The sequence below is a fragment of the Chiloscyllium plagiosum genome, unplaced genomic scaffold (assembly GCF_037043375.1).
Source record: "Chiloscyllium plagiosum isolate Xiang-an unplaced genomic scaffold, Cpla_swu_hap1 HiC_scaffold_5, whole genome shotgun sequence".
In the NCBI taxonomy this organism is placed as follows: Eukaryota; Metazoa; Chordata; class Chondrichthyes; order Orectolobiformes; family Hemiscylliidae; genus Chiloscyllium; species Chiloscyllium plagiosum.
In genome coordinates, this window is record NW_028270143.1 from 20,590,630 (window position 1) to 20,608,729 (window position 18,100).

An 18,100-nucleotide genomic window follows, 5' to 3' on the forward strand; every position below is an offset into this window, starting at 1 on the left:
AATTACTTAACGTCAATTAGGTAGTTTATTTAGTGTTCATGTTGCAGCTGTTTCAACCTGTTATCTCCGCCATTGGTAAATTTTATTTGGAAGTCACTTCAGTATCAAAACACGTACGATAGCTTATTTTACACTTTTTTGACATCTAAAAATTGTTTATCTCAAATTTGTTTCTGTGTCAATTCAGAGGGTTCATAACATTTATGCTCTAATGAAATATGATTGGCATTTTAATCTGCCAGTCATAAATCAGCATCCATTATTCTTTACTAAATTTATATCTAAATCTCAGGCATATTAGGTTTCAAGCTGAAGTTTTCCATTTGTTCAATGCTTTTTGTGTGAATAGAATGTATACTTTATGGTTCATGGCCAGTCCTGAAGAAGGGTTACACCCAAAACGTTGACTTCTCCACCTGTTGATGCTGCCTGGCTTGCTGTGATCTTCTGGCATCCTGCCTGTCTATTTTGAATTCCAGTATCTGCAGTTTTTTTTGTCTCTGCTTTATGGTTCATAGCAACTGGTTATGAGTCACTGCACTTGTTCAATTTATTTAACTTCAGTGAAATAATTAATGCACAGAAAAATAATAATCGCAAATTATATTTCCTCTGTTGTTTCATTGTGATCAGGACTCACAACAGTAACCCTTCCTGTGAAAACCTAGTCAGATCCTGAAAATAAATCCTCAGTTTCTTTTCATTGTCAATCAACATTTTTGATGGTTGGCTGTTTAGTGCCAGATCTCCCTTTGTTAACCAATTCAACATCTCTCCACCTGCCAGCTCTGAGAATAGCAACTACTTGGTGTCAGATCATCTGCAGTGCCCTTAGATCCATAATTAAGTGCATTACTTTTTGAGCCGGTTCCTGACAGAAAATATCTGCCTTCGTTCTCTTTTCTTTTAAACACAAGCTACTGTCAAAATTCAATTGTTAACGGTCATGTCATTTGAATGCAAAGGGATATGGCTAAATTCTCACTTGTTGGAGATGGTCATTGCTTGGCACTGGTGTGACATGAATGTGACTTGCTACTTGTAAACCCAAGCCTGAATATTGTTCGGGTCTTGCTGCATTTGACCTGGACTGCTTCAGTATCTGAGGAGTCACAAGTGGTGCTGAATATTATACAATCATCAGCGAATATTCCCACCTATAACCTTAAGGTAGAGAGAAGGTAAGGATTGAGGAAATTACCCTTAGGAACATCTGCTGAGTTGTTCTTGAGCTGAGATGAGTGACCTCCAGCGACTACAACAATCTTGCTTTAAGTATGCTTCCAACAACAGAGTGTTTTCCTTCTGAGTCCATTTAACTCTAATATTGCTCTGATCTCTTGATGTCACACACTGGTCAAGTATTGCCTTGATGTTGCATCCTTTTGGAGTTCTGCTCTTTTGTCAATGGCAATTAAAGGAAAAACTGGAAAAGGAATCAAAGTTGCCATTCTTAAACTCCTCCAACGATTTTAAGAAGTAATACTCCCAACTTCTGGTCGATGTTCAGTGGCATTAATAATCATCATGTTGCCTGTCTCAGAGAGATAACAGTGTGTATAGATATATAAAGGTACAGCAGGGACACTGAGTTTGATAAAACTCCATTTATTTATTAAGTTCCTAAATGAATGATACACGTTTTTAACTACTGGAGGTACTTCAGTCACTGTCTTTCACTACCCTGGGTGAAACATTATTACCAGGTGATTCAACAGCTGGCCAGGCTGAAACTCTTCTCAATGTCTTTACCCACTCCTGCTCTAATGCGAACCTCCCGCAGCATTATTCTTCAAAGTCTGTTGAACAAAGGAATCTTCTCAGGATCTTTATACACAGGTCTCTGTGCCATGTATTGTATGTGCCTTATTTGGAAGTTTTCGTGCACGTGACAAATCCTGAATAGTTTGTCCAAGGGTAGAACTTATTTCGAAGAAACAGCAGTTACTGATTTCCAGCAATCTTAGCAGACCTGAATGAGCCAGTGTAATTCCACTCCGTTGCAAAGCCTCTTATCAGTTTCTATTATTTTCAGCCTAACCCAATAATCACATCATGAAAGAATATTTACTGCTTCAAAATGCAAGCTTTAATTTTCTATGATTAATTTGGTTTGTATTAATTGCAACTAAACAATAGCCATCAGACAGCGAAATGCATTTTCACAAAGCCAGGTGTGGAGTGGTGCAATGTGAGTGAAACCTTTATTGCCAATCAGCCATGCGAGAGGGCAAAGATGGCAACATCTGCACCTCCCATGAAGTTGGTGTGCTATTTGCGATTATATAGGGGTGATGCCTCACTGTTATTTTAAAAACAAAATATGATCTGGTGTAATTGATGTTTACCTATTTTTTAATTTTTAGCTTTTTTCTCGGTGAGCTGGAGAAGTGCCTTGAGGACCCTGATAAATTAGCTTCCCTCTTCGTCAAACATGTAAGTTGCATTTTCCGCAAACAGAAAATATTTTCTTTCTTCCCATCCTTCTATTTTGAATGGATAGTTGAAACGCAGAAATCCGATATTGCCAAAGTAACTTCAGTAAACCAATTTCAGCTTTTATTAAACATTCTAAATTCATTCTTAAAAACAAGTTTCCTTCAGCTTTCTTGATGTCATAAATGCAGTTCATTAGTACTGGCAAAACACGTGTCCCTAATAGGCCATAGTATATTTTATGATAGATGGACACAGGTCTTAACAGGTGGAAGCTACAATCATTCATTGTCTTTCTCTCACACTGAAATATGTAACAGGCAAACACATTGTGGGAATATTTGCACAATAATGTCAACCAGACAGTTTCCTTAGAACTTCAGCAAAAGCCATAATGATAGCATGCGATCCAAGCTGAAAATATTTTCTCCTATTAGGATAGCTAAGGCAAGAGTATTTGATTGTTAATTTTTAAAAATGTACTTCTTCAGTGATGCTGTTACTTACAATCATTTTTATTTTTCACTAAACCACAAAGGAGAGAAGATTGCATATGTATATAGTTTACTGTCAAAACAAGCCCAAATCTGAATACATTGTATCTGAATATATTGACACCTATTTTGAGGTAAGAACTTTGGAAATATTTTAAGTTTTAATTAAATTCTATGCCATTGAACCTTATGAATAATATTTGATATTTATAGAACTTGAACAAACTCATATTTAATATAATATTTGAAGTGCGTATGTAAATGTGAGCCACATCGTCCAATCAGGGTTGACACTGAACATCTTGCACCCCAGCCATTTTATGATTCATAGGCCTTCTGATCCTGGCTCAATCATTGAACAACCAACAGAGCCTCTCCAGGGAAAGAATGTCTAGTGTAAGAAGGGTTGATAGACCCTTTTTTACTTCAGTAGGTTCTGCATTCAGCTAAGTTTTTAAAGGTACAAGTCTTTCAAAAAGCAATTGAATTTAAGGTCTTAGTATCATGACTTCCATTGAATCCTAACAAGCATTCCCTAAATTACATCACATCTGCTGCAAACTAAAGACCAGAAGATTTGGACCATTCTTTATTTCTTCTGTGGTTTTCCATTTCAACATATTGTGGCTTGTATGTTGAGACAAAAATGATCACTTTGTATTGTCTTCAGTGTATAGAGTTTCCCTATATTGTTCTCAATTGTCCTTTCTTACCCATGTTTCCCCACTGATTCCACCGGGGGTTGTGGTTTTGTCTCCAGTGTCTCATGCAAAGCAAACTTTACTACTGTTTTGAATTATAGTCTGATATTTGCAAAAAGCTTTCAACTATTATATCTTTGACATTTTCATGATTGTGTTTGCTTTACTGTACATCTGCAATTATGTTTAAAACTCTAGGTACTCATTCAGAATGTATATTGCTTAATATAATGCAATTGAGGTAGGGAACAATAGAACATTGCGATTACATGTATGTTAGAAAAAGAAAAACTGCTTTAAATCATACTTTTTAATGTCATCTTAAGGACATAAAACAGCGACTTGGTCATCGATTACAACTGACAGACCTGCTAATAAAACCAGTACAACGGATAATGAAATACCAGCTCCTGCTTAAGGTTAGTACATCTTGCAATTGAAAGACTATATAGTATATTAAGGAAAATATACTCAGAATGCAGTCAAATAATTATTTGACAATGACCATGAACAAAAACCTATGCATTCTGCTTATGACGAGAATGCGGTGTTCATGTGGTGTTAGAACAAACTGTCTTTTGCTTTAATTACTATGGAGGACATAGTCATTTGAAGTCAGATTTCTGGATTAACAATTAAAGTTTTGGCTAATTCTGTTTATCCTCTCTATGCACAGGACTTTCTTAAATACTCAAAAAAGGCTGCTGTTGACACAACAGAACTGGAGGTATTGTCTCAACACATCATTGCCAAAATTAATACTTCCCATGTCATCAAAGCATTGTCATTTTATAAGCTAGGTAGTACATTTAACTGCTGTACCCAGAGGACAACATTCTCTACGTAGAACAAGATTTTATGTCACACCTTTAACATAGAAAGACTTGTCAAAGCAATTCACAGAGGTCTAATCAGAGAAAAAAAGTCTTGTTACTGGGAATTATGAATATTGTGATCACTTACATTCTGTTGTATTTTTGAAAGACACAATTTTGTATTCCCTCTGAAGATGACTACTCATGTTTGATCAGTCAGACTGCACTGCAGATTTTTCAGTAGTTATTTCACAGCAAGTCTGAAGTCTAATTTTATTCATTGCATCTTGCAAGAAGGTGTACTATTTTATTTACTAGTAACCTAGCTTGTTACTGTTTTTATGATCTGTGAACATACAGCAACTTATTACCTAAATGGTAGACTGCTCAGGTACAAAGGGATCTGGGTGCCCATGTGCACGAATCGTAGAAAAACAGTATGCAGATACAAACAGTATGCAGATACAACAAATAAAGTATAAAACTAGGGAAGTGTTGCTGAAACTGTACAAGGCAGTCATGAGTCCACACCGGAGTATTGCATATAATTTTGGTTCCCCTACTTGATGTAGCTATAATGGAGGCAGTTCAGAGAAGTTTCACTAAATTGATTTCAGAGATGAGAGATTTGTCTTGTAAAGAGAGATTGAGCAGTTCAGGCCTATGCTCCCTCTGGAGTTTAGGAGAATGAGAGTAGATCTAATTGATCTCATATGAGACCTTGTATTTAATTTGCAAAAAGAAGATTGACAAAGGAGACATAGAAAGGATGTTTCTTCATACAAAACCAGGAATTACTGGAAAATCTCAGTGGGTCTGGCAGCATGTGGAGAGAAGTGAGAGTTAATGTTTAGGGTCCAGTGACCCTTCTTCAGAACTGATGGTAGTTAGAAAAAAGTTGCTTTTTATAAGAATATAGAATGCAGGGAGAGAGTAAGGAGTAAACAATAGGTGGAAATGAAGCCAAAAGACAGAGAAGAACAGTTCGACAAACAAAGGAGTGAATAATGGTCATTCTAGGAGAACTAATAACAGCTAATGGGGACCATTAGTGGCTAACAGTGGGGTGAGTGTAATAGCAGACCATGTGATAACAAGACCTGGTGTGTGGGGTTTGGGGGTAAGGGCTGAAGTCCTAAAACTGGTGAACTATGTTTTGAGTCTAGAAGGCTGTAATAGTTCCCAAGCGGAAAAGGAGGTACTGTTCTTCCAGCTTACACTAAGCTTTACTGGAGTACTGGAGCAAACCCTGATGCAGAGATGTTGGCCAGGAAACAAGGTGGTGTGTTGAAGTGAGAAGCAACTGGAAGATTAGGGTCTTTTTTGAAGACAGATCATAGATGTTCTGTGAAACAGTCACCGAGTTCTTCAAAGCAGTTTCTTCAAAGTGTCCTCATGTTGGGCAATCTAGAATGCATGGTTATAGTTTTAGGATAAGGGGTAGCAGCTTTAAAACAGATAAGGAAATGTTGGTTGTGAATCTGTGGTAGCCACTATCCTAGAGTATGGTGGATGCTGGAACGTTGAGTAACTTTAAGGAGACATAGATTTTTATTTAGTAATTGGTTGAAGGGTTATGTAGAGAGGGCAGGAACATGCAATTGAGACCAACATAAGATCGGCCATGGTGGTAGCAAATGGAAGAGCAGACTCGAGCTGATTGGCAACTCTTGCTCTTAGTTCTTATGTTCTTATATTCATTCAATATATGGCTTTGAAAAGTAAATTTCATATTGCATATTGAGTAAAACAAAATAAATAAAAATCCTATTTGCAAGGCAAATAAATAATTTGAGATGGCATGTCCATTTCTATTTATCATGAAAATATTTTACCTGTAAAACAGAACAAAGGACTAGTATTGCAACTGTGTTCCATGAAGTGATAGGTCTGAGTTTTACGCAATCAGTTGAATTCTGAAGGGGAAGACATGGGCTGGAATCTTCTTGCTTTGTGTCCCTAACTTCCTGAAGCTCAACACAACTTCCATTGTCACTAACGAACCCTGATGTTACTATTCTTTTCTCAGGTGGGAGACAGTGTTACCTTATTTAAATGTGACCTGAAAATTAAAATGGACCAGGCCACTCTGAATTCACTGTAGGGGTTCATCCCTCACTCTTGCCTTCCAGTTAAAGGTGAAACCATGAGGCTATCTAGTATGAGGGTGGGATCCTGTAATAGCATAAGAAGCAGGAGTAGGCTATTCAGCCTTTTAATTTCATTCCACCATCAATTAGATCATCACTGATCTTCTGCTTCATCACTGTTTTCCTGCATTATATCCATTTTGATATTTTTAATGTGTAGAAATCTATTGATCTCAATCTCGAATGAACTCAACTCCTAGGCCCTCACAGTTCACTAGCACAGAAAATTGCAAAGATTCACCACCCTCTGAGTGAAGAAACCCTTTTCTTCTGTCAGTCCTAAACAATCTTCTTCTTATTGTGACTGTCCCAGTTCTAACCACTCACCCCACCCCAACTTTGCCCAGTCCAACCAAGCAAAACATCCTTCCTACATCTACACTTAGATCACTGGAAGAATTTTCTCTTGAGATAAGATTGCTTCTCATTCTTCTGAGTTCTAGACCATGCAAGCCCTGGCTGTTTAATCTTCCCATATATGACAATCGCTCCATCCCAGGAATTAGTTTCATGAATCTTCATTGTGCTTCCTGTTCAAATATTTCAGTCCATAGGTAAGACCAAAACTGCACACAATACCCTAAGGCTCTATGTAATTGCAGTGTGATATCTTTACACCAGTTTCAAATTGTCTAACATACCATTTGCTTTCCTCCTTGATTATTGTACCTGCAAACTAACTTTGAATGATCTATGAGCAAGAAAATCCAAGTCTCTTTGAAGTTCAACACTTCCTAGCCTCTCAACATTTAAGAAATGCTCTATTTATGTTTCATAGAATCTCTACAATGTGGAAGCAGCCATTCAAGTTCACACTGACTCTAGGAAAAGCATCCCTCCCAGATCCACCTTGCATTTCCCTTGGTTAATCCACCTAGCCTGCACAACACTGTACTCGATTGGCTAATTTAGCATGACCAACCCAATCCACCTGACCTGCACATCTTTGAAAAATGGGAGGAAACTAGAGCACCCAGAGGAAGCCCAGGCAGACATGAGGAGAATGAGCGAAATCCACACAGACAGTTGCCCCAGATTGGAATTGAACCCGGGTCACTGGTGCTGTGAGGCAGTAGTGTGAACCACTGAACCACCAAAGTAGATAACTTCACATTTATCCATATTGTGTTCCACCTACCAAATTTTTATCCACTCATTTAGCCTCTCAAAATCTCCTTGAAGCATCTTTGTTGTCCAGTTCACAACACTGTACTTTCAAGTGTAGTGCATAGATTACACTGATTCCATCTCCTCACTTGTTGCACTAAATTCTGCGTGGTTGAAAGGGAAAAGTTGGAAAATGGGGCTGTACTAAGAGAAGGAAAGGAAAAATGTCTGTAGTCAGTATGTTTTTGAACTTGTAAGCCATTGTGATCTTACATCACAAGGTTCTTTAGCTTCTTGTCATGTGCTTGCAACAATCAAAATAATACAGCTAAGAGAGGTACACATGAAAGAATGACATTAAAGTTTTAGATATTTTTAAATCCTTAAAATGGATAAACCTAAGAGTATTAAACCTGATCATTTCTTTCCTTTGTCTTCTACATGTAGAAAGCTGTGGAGGTCATGTGTGTTGTACCAAAGCGATGCAACGATATGATGAATGTTGGACGGCTACAAGGATTCGATGTAATTCTGACAGTTTGATTTCCTTCATTTGGTCTGTTTCAGGAAAGCCTTCTCTGTTCTTTTACAATAGCACAGCTTCATTTTCTAAATCTGAGGAGGATCGGTTCAACGTGTGTCATTCCATTTTCCAAAGCGAAATAGCAAAAATCAAAAGTATTATAAATTTAACTGGGTTTTTTTGTATGTTTAAATGCTTGTTATTTTGTAAATGTATGATATTTTTAGCATCTTGGGTACTTCACAACAATGTGAATAATGTGTGCAACCACGCTCAAAACAGGATTATAACCTAACCCTGAGCTGCCAGAATGTTTTTTACAAGTTTTAACTTACAAAGTACCTAATGGAGAGTCGCAGTATGATTGAGAATTTCCCCTTTCTATAAATAGAAAGGGTGTGGTTTACAAATGGGTCTGTGCTCGCAACATAGAAGAGGAGGACTACTCATAGCCATTCAAATTATATATAGTAGAGTCCCTTTTAACTACACTCTTTCTCTGATTTGTATGGACATAAATGATTAAATGTATTTTTAATATTTTGTGTTAGACTTGCTAAATCCTCCTATGGAAATGAAAAAGTGGGTGATGTTTCTTCCTCTATTTTCAGGGCAAAATTGTAGCCCAAGGAAGATTGCTTCTCCAGGACACATTCTTTGTTGCAGATCAGGATGCTGGACTTCTTTCACGCAGTAAAGAGCGGAGAGTCTTCCTTTTTGAACAGATTGCAATATTTAGTGAGCCTTTAGATAAGAAAAAAGGCTTCTCCATGCCTGGCTACTTATTTAAAAACAGTGTCAAGGTAATGTCGAGATCAATCTAAAAGTTTCTTACAGAATTCAAGTAAATCTTCTAATATAAATATTCAGGGACTAATTAATTACTTCATATAATTTAGGCAAATTTAATATATTAATAGTTTTCTTATACCTCAATTAATGCCTGACTTTTAAATTTATAAAGGTGTTTTGGATCCCATTTGAGTAGCTAAATCTGCAGTAGTATCATCAAAAATATCAGTTATCATAGATGTATGATGTACAATCCAGCCACAGATCCACTTCCCTGTGAAATATGTAATTTCATCAGCAATTAAGATACTGGTTCATATTTAATTGCTGTGGATGGCTGGAAAGCCAAGGCAGCCCCATTGCATCTGAATTCCAGACTTTAATGAAGTAGCATTCAGGCAGTTAATGGCTGATGTCAGAGCTTCCCTGCTTGTAAAAATAGAGATGCCACTTTGTGCAGCTGCCATTCAATCAATCAGGTGGCAGCATCGTCTGTGTCAACAGTATCATTAGATGTGGTGGTCACTGCTAGATGGAGGAGGCCCCAGCGTGCAGATAAGTAGGGTGAGGTTTTCCTTGCAAGAGACGGGCACAGGAGATGTATTGGAGGGCAAGGCTGGACTTTTTCAGCAATTGCATTCCTTGCTTCCACCTTCTCCTGGTGGCCAAGAGCAAGGTGTTGATGAATCATTATGGTATAGTCAAATGTCATTCTCAAAATTTCTATAATTTTTGACCCCAGTAGGCTGAAGAGATGAGACATTTATCCTAGGGTGAAATAAATCAGAAAACAAATCAATCTACACTGTCATGGACTAGGCCAGACCCCTCAAAACATTTTAAGCAGGTAGCCTAGACTGTAATCTTGCTACTTGTTTAGCTCAGTGGATAGTGGGTATTCCTGGAGTGAATCAGCTGGGTCAACTGCCAGGTTTTAAACAAACAAAATTTATCTACAAACCTAAGGAATGAAACACAGAAAACAGAATACTGGTTAACTTATCCTATCCAAATCCAACTTAATGATGCTGTTCCAAAGATGCTTGCAAGTCCGAATACATACATCCCTTAGCATAAACAGTAAACAATGACATTGGCAACTTACAGTTCGAAATCAGAAGGACAGAGAGAAGGCTTCCAGTTTCCCCTGTTACTCTTACTCACCTCACTCCCAAACTGAATTGAACTACACAGCTAGAGAGCTGGCCATGTCCCCTTGACTATACCAGTCTTTCAAAAGACCTGTCAAGCCTTTGGTTTTGAAGCATCATCTGTTAGGATAAACAACAGGACCTGAAGAAGGGTTGCACCCAATTTGTTGACTTCTCCACCTCCTGATGCTGCCTGGCTTGCTGTGTTCTTCAAGCTTACTGCTTGTTGACAGACCAAGAGCATTATGCTGTTATGTTGTGGAGTAAAACTCCATTCTCAATCCATTAATTTTAATAGACAGAAAATCATGCTCTAGGATTGCAATTTTGCAATATGTCATGAAGCACACAAGTAATATATCATTCTTGTATAGAGGATCTGTCATTTTGGGTAAGCTAATTTTGAATGTTTGGATTTAGAATTCAAATGATCTAATACCCAATGGTTTATTGATTTATGTTTCAGGTGAGTTGCCTTGGCCTGGAAGAGAATGTGGAGAATGATCCATGTAAATTTGCACTTACCTCACGATCAGCTGAAGGCGGTATAGAAATCTATGTTCTGCAAGCATCAAATCCTACAGTACGCCAAATGTGGATCTATGAAATCAACCAAATTCTGGAAAACCAACGCAACTTTTTAAATGGTATTTTGAGGTTTTTTTTAAGCAAATGCATTAAATAGAATCTCGCTGTTCCTCTTCCCTATTCGTCATTCAGGTATTTACATTAGTTAATGGCATAACTCCAATTGTGAGCCATGAACAGTAGTCAAGTTAGTATAGTCAATACCACATTAAATCGTTTTCAGTTGGGCTGTCTTGGAAATTACAGACTGCTCTTCTCTCTTCCTTTGCCCTGAGATTTCTATAAAAATAATGATAATTGCAATTTCTATTTAAATTTGCTTTTTCAGCAACATTATTTGTATAAATTTACTATATAAAATTGTATACAGGCAAAATATTTTTACTATTTTTTTTGTAAGTGCTGATAAGTTAGAATATTTAAGGCCTTGGTAAAAAACCATTTCTAAAGTTATAACTAACAATGGTGGTTTCAGTCTTAATTCCACACGCATCCAACCCTATTAACCAGTACTGATTTTCCCAAAAAATTGAGTAATCATGAACTAGAGAGAGACAAAATGGCCTTAGTGTGTTAGTTCCAATGAGATGTTCCCAAGAAATAAGGAAGTAATTTACCAATTATCATCATTCCTTTCAGTTGGACCTACTTAGCCTCCGTCCATAATGGCCCCAAAGAAACGTGGATAAAATTAGGGCTTTCACAGAGCTAAGGATCAAACTTGCATTCCATCACTCCATGGATTCACAAGGATTAGCTACTTTTAAATTCCTAAGCATTTGAAAATACAATAACTTCTCAATATAGACATTAAGCATCTTCTGTTCAATAACTAACATGAATTAGAACAATTTTGTACCAGAACTGTAGAAAATGAGCTCTGATGTTTTAGATTTAGCTGTGTTCCTATTGAAGTTTTGATCACTATCAGCTTACTGGAGCCCACAATTGATTTTTAACTAGGTCAGCAAATGGAATCAAACTTAAACTAATTGTGCTTTTGTTGTATTATAACAGTTCCCTATGGAAATTTGCTATACCATTCTTATCATGCATAGTATTGTTTTAAGAAGGAAGGTAATTACTAATTAACCCTTTTCCAGAGGCAGTGCTCAAAAATTTGAACTACTAGAAAAATAGTAATACATCACCAAATTTCACCTGTAATGATTGAATTATTTGTGCAATCCATGAAACAAACTTTTATCATATTAAACTCACAAAAGCACACATTCAAATAATCTGGAAATATTTGAAAATTACTGAGTATAAATGACCCTTGAGAGAGCTGTTCTAATCTACATTTCCCATTCATCTCAACCTTCTTTTTATCTAAATTTTTAATTCCAACCTTATAATGTATAATTTGTCTAATTAACTTTTTTTTTGGCTTCAGCTTTGACATCTCCAATTGAGTACCAGAGGAACCATGTTGGCCCTAGTGGACCTAATAGCTGTAGTGGAATGATCAGTACAAGCCGTTCCAGACCATCTCGGATCCCCCAACCCATCCGGCACCATTCCCCAGTCCTGGTCTCCTCTGGGGCCTCGGCCCAAACAGAGGTAGACAGATTGACAGGTATGTCCGCTCGCAACCCTACCCTGACGACACTCAACAGCACCTTAGATTCTGGCTCCAGTCAATCTGACAGGCACCTGGAACGAGAAGGCAACGAAAGGGACTTGGAACAGATTCCTAGGAAAAAAGTCCTTGACAGTCCCAGGAAAACATTAGGACCACTCAACAACACAGGAGATGGAAGCCTAAAGGAATTACGAGGTAGTCTAGAAGAGAACCGGTCACCAAGAGGGAGTGTGGGCACTCTAACAATAGGAAAGCAACGGCCAGGCACTACATCACCCTTGAGTTCTCCGCTGTCTACAACCTTCCCTTCCTCTCCCTTCAACAAAGAACCCTTCCCTCCCAGCAGTCCTGTTCTCAAGGGCTCCTTCTGGAGCTCACACCCAGCTTCACCTGCCAGCCGCCCTGGTTCCTTCACCTTTCCAGGGGACATGGACTCCCTGCAGCGCCAGGTCCACCGCCACTCCACGCACAGCAAGGACACTGATCGTATGAGCACGTGCTCCTCGACCAGCGAGCAATCGGTGCATTCCACCCAGAGCAACGGGGTAAGAGCGGAGCAAGTCTGTCCTGTGAGCTCCTCTAAAACCTTCCCACGCTCTCCTTCTGTGCGTCAGTATCACTCTCCGTACTAATTCCTCCTGGCTCTGCAAAAGTAAACTGCTCTGTTCTGAAACTTAAAAACTTGCCTAACTACTCATCGCTGTGACTGTCTACCTGTCAAGATCTTTTTAAAAAAACTTATCAGCCTAAACATCTACTAACCACTGCTCCTGCAACTGCCTTGCAGAAGGCAAAATAACAGCTGACTTTTGGCAAAAAAAACTGCATCTTTACCCTTTTCCCTTAGAGACCAGCTTACCACATATATTAATGGGGCATTTCTCTGAACTGGTCACGCTTCTTTAAATTTGCTAGTTGCAACTTTGTTTTAATTGCCAGTTGCTGATTCAATGCATCATCCCTTATCTTGTTCAGCCAGTTTCTGCAGCTGACATATGGAATCCTCTGTTCAAGAAGCTGTCCAGCTTACAATGTAAGACATTGAAACTGCATAAGGGTGCCATAACATCTGAAGGTTTAAATGCACTGACCGTCACAAATTAATTTTAACTTTATTGATCACGAAATTCTTCACAAGTATATTTTGTTTTTCAATATCTTGTAAATTTGTAATGCTTTACCTTATGGTATGGGAGATAGTATTCCCTTCCAAAGAAAAAGCAATTTTACCAAATGTCTTTCCAAAGTTTGTTTCTTTTCCCAAAATTTGTTTGCTTTGAAATAATTGTATTAAATATAATGCAAATAATCAGAGTGAAAATGTTTCCCTGAACAGTGTAACCAACTCACAAAAATATTGTTACTTACATTTAGCCTAGTTTATTTCTTTTAAACTCTTGCATGCTCACTATGCATTGCATGTCCCTCAGTTTTCAAGCACAGCATTTTGGATTGGTTGTTAAGTTCCACTGTATTGATCCAATTTGCTTGAAAGCATGTGCTTTTTGCTGCCTAAGCAGATGCTAAAATAATATGTACACATGACATTCTGCTGTTCCACTTTCTATGTTCTAGTCCTTAACTTTCTTTTTCTCCTCTTCTTTGTTTCAATTTGTATGTTTTTCCTGTCTCAATTAAGGGAGCAACTTTGTACCAGTTGTGTCAAAAAAAAATGATTCTTGTTGTATTTTGTATGTCAAAAATGGTCTTATGTAATCCACAATTAAAATGTGCAGAGTACTCGTGGTGATGAGTTATCATGTTAGGTGGGAGTGAGATTCTGAACCACTCTGGTCAAAAGCTAGATGTCACTTTGATGACCTTTAAAAGGTTATTTATTATACATGGATGTTTTAGTGATAATTGTCTGACTTCAAGCATAGAAAATTGGATGCAGGTATTTCTCTGGTATGAGGATTAGTTTTAATAAAATGACACATTTCTGTTCTCCTCCAGGCAGTGCAAAAATGCAGAACATTGAATTAATATTATATTATATCACCGACATGGATGCTTTAAATGGCAGCTGTGTTACTGGGGAATGATGCAGAAAAGCATACATGATTAGCAACGATGAAACAATTCTGGCATAGAAAGAGATAAAGTGGAGTGTAAATCATTCTATTCCATTTTCTTCAGTTTCTAGCGGCTACCTAATGAAAGGTAGTTCCGCAGGCTTCGGTGCAGATTGCAACTGGCAATTGGCAGGCAATATATGATTTGTAGCTGAATTATTTGCTTCCTCTCCAAGCATAGTCTAACTTTCTCTGCATCAGATGCCACTAAATATTCATCAATTATTATTAATACACCATTAGTCTTAAACTTATAGGAGAACTTTTGAAACAAGCTATTACAAAAGCAAAATTTTATGTGTACTGGAACACTGAAATAGAATTTTAAATGCCAGAAATGCTTAGCACAAACAGCAGCAACTGTGGAGACACATACTTCAAGCTGATGACCATTAGTGAGAACCAGAAAAGTTGATGATTTAACAGGTTTGAGCAAGTAAGGAGACAATTAATGTGGGAAGGGTGAAAATATTAAAAGGGAAGTCTGGGGTACAGTAGAAGTAATGTGAATGGGAAAACCAGGATAATCACAAATCACTTCATCTAAAGACATAAAAGGTGACCACAGGTTGTGCATTATCTTAATTTATTGAACTTCACATTGAGTCTTGAAGGCTGTTAAGGGTCAAATCAAGATATGATCATTGAGAAACAGCATTTCACCTTCTGATTAGTCACCTTGCAGTCTTCCATATTCAATGTTGAGTTCCACAATTTTGGATCATATCCTCTGCCCTGTTCCCTTATCTCCAATGGCATTTATTAATACTTCTGCTTTTCCCATTAATTTTCTTCTCGACCTATATTTGTCTCTTTGCTTCTCCTATTCCCGTTTCCTTTCACCTTGCACCAAAATCCAAATGTCATTTAATCACTCCTGTCTTTCACCCAAACATCTTGTTCAATACTTGTTCCTTTCATTGCCTCTAAACTTGCTTAAAATCTGTCACATCTCTTTAACTTATCCAGTTCCAGTAGAAGATTAGCAACCTGAGGCATTTACTCTTTCTTTCTCCACAGATGCTGACAAACCTGCTTAGTATTTGCAGAATTTCCAGTTTGTAAATGAAACCAGCTATTGAATTTCAAAATATGTTAGTACTAGATAGGAATGAATTTCAAGCCACGTCTCCACATTCTGTTCCAACTACACATTTATGGAGAAGTTATGAAATTGGAAGGCCTTGTTTATGAAACATTAAGTTGTTCATGTTTTAATTCTTTTTGGAACTGTCCTGCTTTTGCTAAACTAAGGGCTACTCATCACTTTTTCATAAGTTATTTGATTCATATGGAGGGAAGTTGTTCTATTTTAAGGTATTCTCCCAGTAGCCTGGACCTATTCAAATCAGGAAGATCACAGCAGTCTGTACTAAGTTAACTGATCTTGACTAATGCAGCAGTAAAAGGCAGTACAATTGACTTTCAATGTGCCTGTACGTCAATTTTCCTACTCCTGATCACTGTCCACCAATTCTTGCTGGGAGTGAACTTGTATGAGTTTAGCTGTGATGCTCCTTATAGTTGAGTACCCTTCCAGGTTCATCCTTACAGTCTGGTCACTTGTACTAAATAACTCGGGTGTTTGTGAATTGGAATCTTATTTCAGCAGAGTCAACGTTTCAAAAGGAGGAAAGGAAGAAAGAACATTAATGTCAGTTTTATCTCAAACCGTGAATTGGCAGTTTTGTTTTCTTAAAGTATAGGTTTAACAATAAACAATATTATAATATATGTTAGAGATTTTGCAATGTGCTGTGGCCATTCTTAATGTTTTATTTGTCAGTTTGTTGTATCTGTGTATTTGTTTAAGTCATAATAAAAAGAGTATTGTGTTATTTGAAGTGTTGAAAACAATAAATTAAGGTTCATGTTTCAAATCACTTTTTAATTGACGGAGGGAGGGAAGGAAACTTCATTATGAAATTAAGTCAGTGAGCCATATTTAAATTACCAATTTAATGCATTGCTATGTGAATTGTTTCAGAAGCACATTTTATTTTTGCAACCTTGTTTTTTCCTCCCCTGTAGAGTGAAAGTAGCAGCAGCAGTAATATCTCCACCATGCTGGTAACATATGATTACACTGCAGTGAAAGAGGATGAAATCAATGTATGCCAGGGCGAGGTGGTGCAAATCCTGGCCAGCAACCAACAGAACATGTTTTTGGTGTTTCGAGCAGCCACTGACCAATGCCCTGCAGCTGAGGGATGGATTCCTGGCTATGTACTAGGTCACACAACTATTATAATCCCAGACAACCCTGAAGGAACATTAAAGTTAGTCTGTTTTCATTCATAGTTTGGTTGCTTAACTCTATAAATGGTCAATCTTGAAAACAATTTCTTCCAAATCATGCAAACGGTCTCTCTTCTCTCACTTCTTTGCATGTGATGACAAGTGGACAGGAATTATTTTCTCTATCTCAATATTCTCCTGCCTCGCTTGGCTGAGTTTTAGCTGCATGGATCCTGACAGCCTTCTGATAACTGATCTAAGTGGCTATACCTGTTGCACATGTCTTTGACAGCCAGTATTAGTAAGGACGTGTGATGAGAGGGAAACAGAGAAGTTATATTTATTTCTGTCCTAAGCATACGCAAGTTCCACCATGCACACTTTCCAACTGAGATCACTAGAAAGCAATCAGCGTTAGAAGCACAGACTGATTTCCCATTACTCCATCACTAGTTCAAGAGCACTGAAACCAATTGTAATACTCCAACATGCAGACCAATATAATTAGACTTGAAACTTTCATGGTCGATGTAGCTCAATACCAGATCTGGTGGCATACTTACTCAGTTATACAGAACCTATTATTATGGAAGGCACTTAAAGATATAGCATGGACCCTTCAGTCCAATGGCCTATCATTCCCAGGTTTCTAGCAGCCTTTCTTAAATAAAGGCACAACAACATCCACTCTGCAGTCCTCCAGCACCTCACCCTTGGCTGTAAATGACACAAATATCTCTGCTAGGGGCTGCACAATTTCTTCCCTTAACTCCCCACAACATTCTGGATACACATGATCAGATCCCCAGATTTATTCACCTGTATGTCTTTTAAGATCTCCAACACCACTTCTGTAATATGGACTGTTTTTAAAACATAAATATTTATTTCCCCGAGTTCCCTAGTCTCCATGTCTTTGTCCACAGTAAGTACTGATGCAAAATATTCATTTAGTTTTTCTCCCATCTCCTGTGGTTCCACAAATGGATGATCTTTGTATTTCCGGTTAAGATGTTTTATGTTGGACTTCAATTGGTTTCTTTTGTATCAAGTGAGCATGGTAGGACCAAGATCAAGTTACACTACTGCAATTTTGAGCTCAGCTTGAGTAGCTGGTAGCTACCATTGTTCTATACACTTAACTCTCATACTTGATAAATCTGTGAGACAATCTGTGAGCATGTGATCATTGTTCTCAGCCATACAGTGTGAGATGTAATTAAAGTTACTGTATTTTGAGGGTGAAGTTTTTATTTTGATCATCACTCACTGCCTGTTGTCACAACACCGAATATGTTAAGCAATGGAAGGATGTGCTTTTTCCATATTTCTGCCATTAGTGATTTGAAGCTGGCTAGTAAGAATACTTGAGCACACTTTGGAAAAATACTCTGATTTAGCTTCCACAACCCTCCACCACCAGCACAACAACTGCTCCCACTTCC

At 37.8% G+C, this 18,100-nt stretch overlaps 1 protein-coding gene across 3 annotated transcripts in view; it reads left to right on the top strand.

Moving 5' to 3' along the window:
• The window catches only part of LOC122550233 (triple functional domain protein), a 581,330-nt gene that overhangs the window by 511,734 nt on the left and 51,496 nt on the right, over nucleotides 1-18,100 (top strand). For all 3 annotated transcript variants that reach the window (XM_087987024.1, XM_087987025.1, XM_087987026.1), the window contains exons 41-49: nucleotides 2,367-2,436; nucleotides 2,975-3,064; nucleotides 3,958-4,050; nucleotides 4,308-4,358; nucleotides 8,151-8,228; nucleotides 8,838-9,029; nucleotides 10,636-10,816; nucleotides 12,154-12,887; nucleotides 16,449-16,696. In XM_087987024.1, coding sequence (XP_087843150.1) covers nucleotides 2,367-2,436; nucleotides 2,975-3,064; nucleotides 3,958-4,050; nucleotides 4,308-4,358; nucleotides 8,151-8,228; nucleotides 8,838-9,029; nucleotides 10,636-10,816; nucleotides 12,154-12,887; nucleotides 16,449-16,696 — 1,737 coding nt within the window. The remainder of the gene's footprint in view (nucleotides 1-2,366; nucleotides 2,437-2,974; nucleotides 3,065-3,957; nucleotides 4,051-4,307; nucleotides 4,359-8,150; nucleotides 8,229-8,837; nucleotides 9,030-10,635; nucleotides 10,817-12,153; nucleotides 12,888-16,448; nucleotides 16,697-18,100) is intronic.